Source organism: Schistocerca americana, chromosome 7, assembly GCF_021461395.2.
Source record: "Schistocerca americana isolate TAMUIC-IGC-003095 chromosome 7, iqSchAmer2.1, whole genome shotgun sequence".
Classification (NCBI taxonomy): Eukaryota; Metazoa; Arthropoda; class Insecta; order Orthoptera; family Acrididae; genus Schistocerca; species Schistocerca americana.
This window is the reverse complement of record NC_060125.1, coordinates 487,161,416-487,174,818: the sequence shown is the minus strand read 5'-3', so window position 1 is coordinate 487,174,818 and position 13,403 is coordinate 487,161,416. Positions and strand designations below refer to the sequence as shown.

The 13,403-nt window shown below is 38.9% G+C and overlaps 1 protein-coding gene across 2 annotated transcripts in view; it reads right to left on the bottom strand.

The window, feature by feature from the left end:
* LOC124621947 (gamma-tubulin complex component 2-like) overlaps positions 1-13,403 on the bottom strand; it is a 181,304-nt gene that overhangs the window by 11,856 nt on the left and 156,045 nt on the right. The window contains exon 14 of one of the 2 annotated variants that reach the window (XM_047147461.1): positions 8,095-8,172. The exons of the other annotated variant lie outside the window; for it this stretch is intronic. Within the exon in view, the coding sequence (XP_047003417.1) occupies positions 8,095-8,172 (78 nt within the window). The remainder of the gene's footprint in view (positions 1-8,094; positions 8,173-13,403) is intronic. 2 annotated transcript variants of the gene reach the window in all.

The window sequence follows — 13,403 nt, the reverse complement described above, 5'->3', positions numbered from 1 at the left end:
GTGTGTCAGGATGAAGCAGTGAAGAAGTTGTGGGTCAGGATGAAGCAAATAAACACACACACACACACACACACACACACACACACACACACACACACACAAAATTCAAACTTTCACAACCCACGGTTGCTTCATCAGGAAAGAGGGAAGGAGAGGGAAAGACGAAAGGATGTGGGTTTCAAGGGAGAGGGTAAGGAGTCATTCCAATCCCGGGAGCGGAAAGACTTACCTTAGGGGGAAAAAAGGACAGGTATACACTCGCACGCACGCACGTGCACACACACGCACGCACACACACACACACACACACACACACACACACACACACACACACACACACATATCCATCCGCACATATACAGACACAAGCAGACATTTGTAAAGGCAAAGAGTTTGAGCAGAGATGTCAGTCGTACTTCCGGGAGAGGGAGAGGGAGAGGGAGAGGGGGAGGGAGAGGGGGAGGGAGAGGGGGAGGGAGAGGGGGAGGGAGAGGGGAGGGAGATGGGGAGGGAGGGAGAATGAGGGGGATGGTGGGGGAGGGAAGGAGGGGGAGGGTGGGGGAGGGGGGATGGTGGGGGAGGGAGGGTGGGGGAGGGGGGATGGTGGGGGAGGGAGGGTGGGGGAGGGGGGATGGTGGGGGAGGGAGGGTGGGGGAGGGTGGATGGGGAGGGAGGGAGGGAGGGAGGGAGAGAGAGAGAGAGAGAGAGAGAGAGAGAGAGAGAGAGAGAGAGAAAGCACTTAGCAAAAAGGAAATTTAAATCCTTGTGTCGGGTAAACATCACATCACATTATATCAGTTAAGATGACACAGTTATTAATGTGAAAAATATTGTAGAAGCTATCATGAGATGACTCAGCAACACGAAGAGGTGGTATTGATAATGGAGAGATTCCAGAAGTAACAGTAGTCAAGTTGTAAAAACTTATTTTAGTTATGAATAAGTGAAATGTATTTAGAGAAAATGGTGCAGCTATGTGAATTATTAAAACTGGAGGAAAATAATGCAAAAGAAACATTTATACAGAATATCTACTGAGGCAGACAGTGCTCCAAGAAGGGAATAATACTGTAGTTATTGTGCTTGACAAGAAACGAAATGAACAAAACTAACTGTACATATATCATCCCCCTCTCTGAAACACAAAGTCATCCACTAAAGTTAATCATTAGATGTATGGCATAAACATTGAGTTTGAATTAAGAAAAAGAACAATGTTGCTTTATAAGGAGTCCATTTGAATCATGAATTAATTATAGAACAGTGATGAAAGTATGAATCACCACTTCTCTTGGGATCCACAGATTTTTGAGAAAGAATGTACTAACAGCCATTGAGAAACAAGGCACTGATTCAAACTTTGTTAAAATATTGCAGAACATATACAACAACGCTACAGTTTCCAGTGCACTTCATTAACATAGCAGAAAATTCATAACTGAAGGAACAGCTAAGCAAGTATATTCCATACCAAGAAAACTATTTTCAGCAGTGATGGACAAAGTCTTTAGGTTCCTTAACTATGAAAATAAAAGAATTTGTTTTAACGGCACTTAGGTAAGCCACCTTTGTTTAGGTGGGGACAATACAGTGTCTTCACTGCAGATAACTTCAACAATGACTAAAAGAACATTATAATGCAAGTATGAAAGTGGACTAAAATAATGTTTAACAACACATTGGAAAGAAAACTGTGCAGAATTTTGATTTTAAGGTGTTAACTCCAAAATGCTTGTTTCCATTAGTTACACTAATGTATTTTTATGTGTGATGTATGATGGTAAAGTGGCAAAAGCTGACACATGTGTTGCTTGCACGTTTTTCCATTTTATGCATGGACTTAACATATGCACTGTGCCTACACCTGCTACAGCTGTGAGAACCTCTTATTAGAATGACATCACAAGTTACTTTTCCCCACATTGATGTGTAAATCATAACATGTTGTATGCATAATGATTTTTATTGTGATGTAGCTTGAAAATACTCAAGGGAGCGAAATTAGCTTATTGCTAAATAATGAAATAAGGTGTTTATTTTTTCATTTTTAAGAAGAAAATATCAGTGCAGGAAAATGGCATCCTGTAAGTCCTTCAAGGAAGTCCCAAGTAGTTGTCAATATGAATTTTTTTGTTTATTGTTCCTGTCTGCAACTTAAGTGTCTTCTTTACAGCAAGTAGCAATCTATCTTTTCCTATATTGTTGATATACCTACCTGGAGCTTCCATTGTTTGGTTTTAAATTTTTAGTGAAGGTTCCACCTTGAACAAACAATTTTTTCTTTTGCTCAAGGTTGAACCCAGCCAAAAACAAATTTCTTTGCAAACAAATATGGACAGAAGAATGAGCTTCAACCTAGCTGTTGAGGTTGTGTTACAAACAACAACTGGGCAATTAGTCAAAGAAAGAAATGGAAGTGTAAATATTATCAATTTTAACTTATGCTGGTAAGACAGATTTTTATTGCAAAAACTATTCAAATACTAGGAGTAAGTATGTGAGCAATGAAGATTCATCTTAGATGTTACTAGAAGAGGCAGGAAAATGAAGAAATAGATCAGTCAGGGCAAATGCTACAACAGAAGACAGTGAGGAATGGGTGTAGCAGTTAACAACCACCTTACAACATGCTGGACAACACGTTAAGCACATCCTGTAGATATTATGTGTTATCACCAGTATTTATCTCAATCTGTACAAAATTTAGAATAACTCTAAAGTGAATAAAGTTATGCTCAAGTGAAAGACACCACTGTTTTTTCACATTTGATTCTCTATCTATTTGATACGTCACATGACTCCATTCCATTTGAAAATTACAAGCTGCATCGAAGATGGTGACTTAAAAGATGGTTGATAACAGCCTCACGAGTTTTCCTCCTCCTCTCATCTCATACAACTTCACTTTAAATTTTTGTTTACCCATCTGTTTTAGAGAGTGGTTCCACACCTATAAATCAATGTATAGTGTAGGATAAGACATGTACATAGGTTGATGAACCAAGGAAGTTCACCGATACATTCCATAAGATTAAAAATGATTGAGAATATGAAATAAAGAAAGTAAGTTTCATGACTTTAGAAAAAATGGAAGAATGACATGGTTGCATATGAGCTAATACCATAATGAAACGAGAAGTCTGGTGGAAACCTTTTCTAGCAGTGGATGTCAAATGGCTGATGATGATGAAAAACTAGGTATTAAATAGTCAGCAGCACAATAAATCCCTTACGCTTTTTCTAAAAACAGCAGCAATCGCAGCATCCTGTGCACATCTGCACATGATAAATTCCCAGCACATAACATTAGTGTGTGCAGTGGAAAGCTGGTGTGAACAACAACTGGATATCTTGTACTGATTGGTACTCTCAAAAACGTACATCAAAGAAAATAATGCACACTAATGTGGGCTATGAAAGACCAGCAACTGACCAACAGATTCCTCATGAACACTAGTTCATTGCTGTCTAATTGTGTAGATGTGTGTAAACATGAGGTATATTCTGTCAAAAGCCAGACACACTTGTAACTGCACCTAGCTTGCAAGCACATCGCAGTTCACCATTTTTTAGACTCCAGCATTATCTTCCGTACAGTGTACTTTGAGAAGGACTCTCACGTTAGGTTTTATAATTGTTTGAATTGCAGTTAAGTTATTACAGAGTAAGAATAAACTCATAAAATCTCACTGATTAACACCCCAGCATCCAAACATATATAAAGAGAAAGACATAGGAGACAAGGGTGGGGGGGAAGGGGGAGGAGGGGATGGAGAGGGGGAGGGCGAGGGGGAGGGGGAGGCGGAGGGGGAGGGAGAGGGAGAGGGGGAGGGGGAGGGGGAGGGGGAGGGGGAGGGTGAGGGGGAGGGGGAGGGGGAGGGGGAGGGAGAGGGGGAGGGGGAGGGAGAGGGGGAGGGAGAGGCGGAGGGGGAGAGAGAGAGAAGGAATGTACGTGCACACATGAGAATGTGTGTATGGTATCAGGAGGTGTGTCAGCCAAATCGCAGCATCTTGAACCCAGCAATAAATTCAAATCATTTCACTTAAGTCCCAATCATAGAATGAACTGACCAGTTCACAAGGAGATCAACTAATCTATCAATTAACCATACCACTTTAAAATGGAGATGAAAATTTGGTGAGTACGCTGTACCTTTCATAAAATAAAGAGTTATATAGCACATAATAATCTCCAATAATACATTAGCACACAAAATAAACCACATTTTTATTAAACACAAACATTAGTCACAGAGGAAATTCAAAATAAATGAATTTCATCAATCTGTCCCCATGATTGATGAAAATGTGTAATAATCCTGAAAAGCGAGTCATCAATCACGATTTTCGACGACTTCCTTACACACATATGAAATTTAGGTTCAAAGAACTTACATGCATCTACTATCATAATTCCATCTACACACAGATGAGAACAGTTACATAATTAACTGCAAACAAAGAGTTAAACTCTTTCTTCAGGGAATTACATTTAATACCTTGCTAAACAAGACAGCAATCACTATGAGAAATAAAATGGAAACTGAAACTAAAGACAATGTTTTATAGTAACAATCTCTGGCAGTAATAAATTGTTACAAATTGAAATTAAAGGTTTAAACATCAAAAAGTTACTAAACATGCCATAACTGATAACTGTATATGTAGGAAAACAAATTTTCATAGCAATGGCTAATAATCCTACTTCTGTGGTTAGCACAGTGCTGAAATGCTAACACTAATACTACAGAAGCATTGCACCCATTCACTTTCATACTAAAAACATAAATGCAAATCAACCAAGCATGATACTAACATCAAGTTACCAAACCAGCCCCACCGGATCAATTAACCACTTTGTTTTCTGAGAACAGAGAGATGTCTGGAAGGATTCTGTGTATAAAATAGTGTATACTAAATACCCCATACATATTATTCTCTATACTCATTAATGTGCAATATTACAGAAAAATCTTAAATGCTAAGAATGGGAGTCTTATGCAGACAGAGGGGCTACACAGATTAGCAATTTCAATGCCTATACCAACGTATTTAAATGTATGAATTATCTTTTAATTTTTGCATAAAGGACAATTCTTCTGTTTATTAGTCACACAAATTTGAATCTGGAAGCTACAGTTTCAGTTGACTGCTAAACTGAAAACTTATCCATATAACTAGATGAAAGGTAGGGATAGGATTCCAGAGACTGTTCTGTTAAGCTCTGCTTAAATTATGCTGTGTCAAGTTTCATTAAAATAAATCCGTTTGATGATAGTGTATGACCTCTTTGCTATAGACATATTTGATGAAACTTGTTACAGTGCAGGAAAGCAATCCCTGATGAATAGTTCTTTTATAGTGATAACAGTTAATTTTTCTTCACAGACCTAGAAATTGAGTTTCTTATAGCTGATTTTATTTTAGGTCACTATAGCACTGGTCTGTAACAAATGACATAGTAAGGGCAAACCCCACAAGCATGTCTTATGAAGAAATGCACAAATGAAAACTGAATTATATCTTCATCATTGCAGGTGGCAATATTTTGTGAAAAACTGCTTGGATAAGATGACATTCAACAAATCTAAAATACTATTATATAACATCAATATGAATTTTGCATACAACTGTCTGAAAGAAACAGCCAGTTCCACATTCACAAAATTCAAAAGATTGCACGACAGTTTTCACTTCCAAAAATCCTCTGACAATACTAATCTTTTTCACTGTAACAGTTCTCTTGGTGATGGTGAAATGTGTTGTATTGTAAGAGAGAAAGGGTGGGGGAGAGGAGGGCATCAACTTCTACACGAACATTGTGGATATACACGAAATTTATTCACAGTTGCGATTATGTACTACCATCAGCTGTATAATGGAGTGATGACAATGAAAATTTGTGCCTGACTAGGATTCGAAACCAGATTTCCTGCTAATCGGAAGCAATTGCCTTACCATTTGGCTACCTGAGCACACTCATGGCCAGAGCCAAACTTCCATATGTCATCAACCATGTGTGTATAACCTGTACTCATACATCCATGTGTATATTCCAGTACAGGGAAGACATATTACTTCAAAGTCGCTTGCCTTGTGTTGGCAGATGACTACGATATTGCAGTGCCTGTATTATTCTGAATTACAATGCAATGTTCCTTCATACATGTATGCATGACCGGCTGGAAATTGTGTGTTTGCTTGTGTGAATGAACAGTGTGTGTTTTTCTTTTTCTGATGAAGGCTGTAGCTGAAAGTTTTGTGCAAGTGTCTTTTAATTGCGCCTGCCTGCAACTAAATGCTTCATTTTTACGGTAAATAGCAATCTACCTTTTCCTACAACGTTGAATAAATACTTTTTTAATTGAATTTATTGAAGCTCTGGCTATCTCTTCCCACTGGTTTGCACCCATACTATTTCAGTAAATGCTGAAGTGACATGAACAGAAAGTATGCAAGACACAGTTTTTTCTTCCTCTAATTGTTCACTTTTCAAGTGTATACGGTTACTCGTCAAATGTGTTTTTGTGAGAAATGTTTAACATCATTCATTAATTTTCTTTCACTTTCTTTAATTGAGGGTCAATTTTTACCAAGTCACGATTTCTTCCATTCCCACACCACTGAGAATTTGCGCATTTGGATCCGAACATAAATGATCATGCCTGATTGTAAACCTGGGTGAAAAACTGAACTAAAATCCACCTATTGGCACTAAATAGAAAGTAAATATCAGAACAGCAACAACAGTGCTGACAGGCAATAACAGAATGCAGTCAGTGATAATAATTTATCTATGGCAGAACTGAGCATTTCCACTCAAAACTGAAACTGCTGGACCGCACTGTGTTTTCCTTCAGCTGTTTCCATAGACTGCTTCCAGTCGAAAGAAATGGATAAATAATTATCCTGTAGATACGTAAAACTACAACTGACAAAATTGATTGTTTCCACTTTGTTGCACCCATGGACTGGTTTCACTCAAAAGAATAAATGAATAACTCAAGCAATACCTAAAACTACAAATGAATGAGTTGATAGTTCTTCAACAACTGACTAAATTGAATGGCCTTCACTGCTCCCACTCCAGCCTCAACCATCATCTATCATAGACCCCTCCCCCCACCTGTGTACCTGTATGGCCCTTTCACTGTTTTTTGCATCCCCCCATCCCCTCTCTACATACAGCAAAGCCTCCCAATCACGTACATGCCACACCACCATCCTAACCCCTCCTAGTCCCAGCACACACCTTCAGGGAGCACTACAGCATCTTTCCCCAGCCCCACTCTGGTGTATCCCTTATCCTTCCCACCCCATGCCTCTTCTGTACTCCCACTACAGACCACTGAAGTCTGGCTTCTGTGCCTGAAGACGACAGTGGCTCTCTCTCTCTCTCTCTCTCTCTCTCTCTCTCTCTCTCTCTCTCTCTGTGTGTGTGTGTGTGTGTGTGTGTGTGTGTGTGTGTGTGTATTTTTTCTAAATCTGATGACTGACTTTGCCCGATAGCTTAGTCTACTGTTAAATATGTGTATCTGTTGCTCAATGCCTCTTCTATGTGGTGTGTAGCAGCCTATCATAGTTCATATTATACATAATATTTGTTTCAACAAATCTGATGGTGCATACATTTGTTATTTGACACAGTTAATCAGGGAGCCACTAACAATCAGAAAAAAATATAACCCAGTACAGGTAAGGAACACAAAAAAAAAGAAACTAACATGGGCGACAAGAAAGTTACCAATGGCTAAACAGTGCTATGAAGTGCTGTAGCTCATTACAACAATGACTGCAGGAAACCTAATTTCTTATGTTTAGCAAAGTACCTGGGGGATTTGTCACTCCACTACTTGTAGCCATCCATTCTTTTCATGCTTACCACGCAACAACATAAAACCAATAATAATGGCATGTAACTGCAAAATAAATAAAATGGAAAATCTAAAAATATCTGTCTAAATGCATTCCGTAAATGTTTCCAATACCATAATAAACCAAATATTTGAACTTAGTGGCTAAGAAACAATGGTGTACCACAAGCAACTGCAATTTAAAAATAACTCTGTACAAGAAGGCATTGGCAAAGTATACCTCACAAAGTGAGTCAGAGCTCCCATCAGACCCGATCATCGAAGTCAGCTCCGCCTCCATGTAGTATCGACCCATATTCTGCACAGTGACAGGAACAGGCATATACACACACAAAGTTTCTCTTTATAATCATCACTATTGAGTTTGCATTTTCTCATCAACTCCTTGTTACAAACAAAAACCTAAATGAAGTGAATAATAACCCCACTCCTTACTCTCTTCAATGGCCCACACACATTTTTCTTTCTTTCATTTTGCAAGTTTCTTTTCACGACTAGTAACAGATTGTCAATTCATTTGGAGCAGAATGAAAAGAATGAATATGAAAGCGTAACTCTGTGGAGCACTGGACTGCTGACATTATCTGAGCTGCTGGAAGAGAAAGATGCCACAAAGGGACATGTAGGAAAAATGAAATGAAAACGTTGGGCACAAAAACAAAAACCAGCAAAAAGATCAATAATGTAATGCATTTCAGAAACACTGAAACTAGGCAATAAAGTTTCGCAGTAAGCAGCTACCAACAAAACAGCAGTAGTTAAAATATGACATAATTAGTCACTTGATTGAATTGAAAACCCAACAGTTCTGGATGATATCACGCAGTGCACTGTAAAAACAGGAGTAAAATGTTCTAGAATTAGCAAGTTTCGGTAAATATACAACAACCTTCACACACGACTTCTCATTCTCCATTTTGCTGACAGTAAACTGGAATAAGCACTATATTAAAGAGATAGCAATAAACTTATGTACCTTGCCTGTCGTCTCACTCCTCTGTCTCCCACCATTATACACGTCCCCCCCCCCTCCCACCCCCCCCCCCCCCCACCCCCTCACCACACTGACCTCACAAAGTAAATTTTTAAAAATCAAAAATTTCATGTACCAATTTTAATTACACAAAGGGCTGACTTTAAGTATATATAAACATAGGAACTTCAGAAAGTAAGTTATGTATGTCATCCCATGCTAAGACCATTGTGTAACAAAAGTGGCGCATTGTCAGAAGAGGAGTACAGACTCCAAGCTGCTTGCAAAAACATATTTGCTGTGGTATGGGTAACAGGTGTATCACTGTGTAAGAGTGAAATGGCGTAGAATTTGGAAACACAATCCAAAGTTGAAGTATGTGTGACATTATATGTGATACTATGTGTGGCAAAATGACTACATTGCACACAGATTCAAGATGAAATTGTGGCAATATACCGACGAACTGCAATGTTGTGTCTGGCTGTAGCGAAATGATGCCAATACTTTGACCAAGATAGGACAGACATGGATGGCGGTGATCTGGAAGTCCATATTTTGCACCATATGATTTGCTTTTTTTTGGCAAGCTGAAAGAACAGCTGGGAGGGAAAAAGATTTTCCAACAATTAGGATGTTTACATAGCAGTTTTTTGAATGGCCCCATGACCAAGGAGCAGATTTCTATCATTGAGGAATTTAACAACTGTTTGAACATTCCGGCATAGAGAGACTTTGCAACTATTTTGAAAAATCATGCCATGCATATGTGTCACTTTGAAGTGTGCTGCAGCTTTCAATAGAAGTTACTTCACCTGCTATAGTAATGTGTAACTTACTTTTTGAAGCCCCCTTGTACACTAACGGCCATTAAAATGATATCAGGAAGCACAGCAAATAACAAAATTTTCCTTACTGTGTCTCCACGGAACAGTAAGAAGAATACATGATTAAATTTGTAGATAATTTGGAAGTACATAGGATGTGATGTTTAGTACAGAGAGCTGCCAGCACTGGCAGTAACAAAGGCTCTAACCCAGATGGGCATCAAGTTGAACTGAGTTTGGATGACAAATATAGGTACCTTACATTCCATGCTGCTTCAGCTCTATGTCACAGTTCATCAATCAGTTCATCAGTTGTTGTGGCTTATGAGTGCTAGTGTACTTGTCCTCAACAAACAATGACCAGCTGTTTTCAACAGGCTGACCAGAACACAGTCTAACACCCTGTATATCAAGGTAGGTCACGACATCATGGGCAAAATGAGGTTTTGCATCATCTTGCTGAAAGACAGCATCACAAAAAATCTCAAAGACAGGACACAGCCACCAGTTTTAACACTTCAGAAATGTAATGGCCACTGTCCACCTTACTGGTTATGCAAATCAGAGATACCATGTAATGCACCTAATAGCACACACACAATCACGCCGGGTGCTGAGCCCATACAACTACGAAAAAAACAATCTGGTAGCATTTGATCATTCTCGGAGCCTCCCATACGTGTATGTCTATGTCAATGGCGACGCTGTAGGCAGAAAAGGGACTCATCTGAAACAATAAGCTGTACCATTCCTGTGTCAAGTTTGTCACTTATCATAACACTGTAGATGCACCTCTCTCTGTTGCCCATCGCAACAATGGCTGCCATACTGATAGTCTGTGGTGCTCCAAATATGGTTGCATCTCGGTGTAGATACTTCATTTTTATGCAGACAAGGCCATTTTCTTACTCAAGGTATTTGAAGCGATTGTTCAATCTTACTTGGCCAAGTGAACATTATGTCTGTTCTTTATTTCATATTCACAACAGTTGTGGGATCCTGACCAACATAAACACCAATATTGTGAAATGATAGATCACAATCCTAATGCTGCTGCATTCCGAAATGTTCTGGTAGACAGTTCGGCATTTCATACGAGGTGTAACATGATGCTCTCAGAAACAAATTGCATTCAAACACAATTTTTGAAAGATAGTTGCTTAATTTGTGTTTACAAATTTCCAGATTTTGAGACTGCCTATGCAGAAACAATAAACTAGCCAATTTATATACAGTGGAACCTGGCTATGACATCATTCAAAGGAACTTGAAAATTATGTTGTTACGAACAAGTGTGGTCGTAATCAAATTCATACTTTCAGTCCATTGTGGTGGCAAATGGAAAAGAACAAATTTATTTAGCCTTGTTTTATTTTATGTACAGTATTCACTCTTAAGCTTACATAAATACAGTATATACAGCAATATGTCGAGTACTCACTAAACTTCTTTACTTAGGAGTGAAGTAATCAGCCATTTTACTCTGCTGTCTAATTGCCCAATACACACTTTCATTATTTCATTTGCAATTTCCCTGCTCCCTGCCCTAGTTCCATAGGACATGTTTGCAATTCTAACAGCTTCTAAAGCATGAATCACAGTAGGAATAGGCACTTTATTTCTTTCTTCTTTCTCACAGTAGGGATAGGCACTTTCTTTCTACATCCTCTTCTTTTCAACTCTCTTGCTCACTTCATAGTCACTGTGGCCCTGATTCTTTACTTCATTTGCAATTTCATCTTTGTTGCACTTCTGTGGTAACAAGGTCGTCATCTATTGCTGCATACATTTTACAGTTGCACTGACTGATTTCTGGCAGCAACGCAGATAGCAGCACATCATTAGTGTCATTGAACGTCTCTTCAGTTTTGCCAGCATTTATTCCTTCAGTTGTGATTCCCGCATGACAGAAACAGTTGTTGATGGTTAAGGCTGTGAACCAGCTCCCAGCTTTGGTAATGCATCTGATCACATCCATCAGCGTAACAGATGCTTTTCCTTAATGCATTGTACCACTTTCAGTAATAGGAGCTTATGGTAGTGGCATTTCAGATTCCTAATTATTCCTTGGCCCATGGGCTACAATACACTTATTGTATTAGCAAGAAGAAAAACAAGCTTAATATTCTCCACACCAGAGGGTGCAGGATGTGCTGAACAGTTGTCAACAAAAACCAGCATCCTCCTTTCCTGACTTCTAAGCTCCCAATCTCAATGCCTTATTTCAGCTTCAAAGAGTTTGGGGATCATCCCGGACCTTTTATTACCCTTGTAGTGCACTGGTAGATTTTTTACATACTTAAAAGGCCTAAGACTTATTGATTTACCTATCACGAGCATTTTTTTCTTCTCAGCTCCATCTGCGTTAGCACAAACCAGAACTGCTTTTTGCTCTTTAGATAACTTGCCTCCAACACATTTTTAATCCTTGAATTTCAGAGTTTTGTCAGGTTTAAATTTAAAGAAAAGCCCAGTCTCGTCTGCACTAAAGATGTCACAGTCTACATCTATTGTTGGATTGTTGCAGTATTTACACTGTTGGCTTCACTGCTCACTTTGCCAAAAGTAATGCCACGATATTGCTTGAATCTGTCAATCCAGCCACTGCTGCCCACAAATTCCTCATATTTTAATTTCTTGGCAAATTCTTCTGCTTTCACCATAGGGACAGGTCCACTAATACGTACACTGATGCTTCTCTGTTGCTTAAACCACTTAAGCAGCACTTCATCCACATCGCTCCATTCAGATTTTTCTAGCAGCTTAATTTTAGATCCATTTTGTTCAAACACAGTAAAAATTTTATCCTTGTTCTTCGAAATTGTGTTGATTAAGGAATTACTATGCCAAATTGATGAAACACGCCAACCTTTTTAACTCCATTCTCGATTCTGAATCATTTTCACTTTTCTTCCACTGTTAAAACTTCTCTTTTACCGGTGATGCTGTTCTAAAGTTCGTGCACATCATAACAAAATGAAATGATCATGTGGCATTGGAGGCTGGAAGGTCGCATCTGGGGAAGTTCAGCTACCGAGTTGCAAGTCTTATTTCAGGGTACTTCACATTGGACAACTTGCGTTTTGATGATGATGATGATGATGATAACACAACACCCAATCCACAAGCGGAGAAAATCTCCAACCCGGCCGGGAATCAAACCTGAGCCCGCTGCATGACAGGCAAGCACGTTACCTTTCAGTTAAGCATGCGAACACTTCATAACAAATTGTTGTGGAAACTGACAGCACATGTACTGTTAACAAGTTCTGTGATTGTCACCATTACTGTAGTATGAATGCAATAGGGTAACAATGGGGTGAGGTGCCTACACTATACCTATTCTTGACAGAAGGGCTGAGAGAATAATATGCCAGGTTGTCATATTCAACAGGTTTCCTTCTACAGCACAATGATTCTTGGAAAATCTTGTTGCTAACTTGGGCTGAAAATTATGCTATATATGAGGTACATGTATAAACATTTGTTATATTAAGCAAGAATGAGAAGAATGTTCCTTACAAGGAATACTTTGGTGATTAGTGTTTCAGACTAAAGGTTACTGGATAGAAAAAGACTCTATAAGTAAAATGTGAAAGTGAATTATGCAGCTACAGGCAGTTACCTGAAGAAATCTGACTTGTACTTCATGTCATGACCTCCATGATGCTGGAGACGTAAACAGATTATACCTTTCCAACACCTTCCTTCTTGTAGCATATAATACTC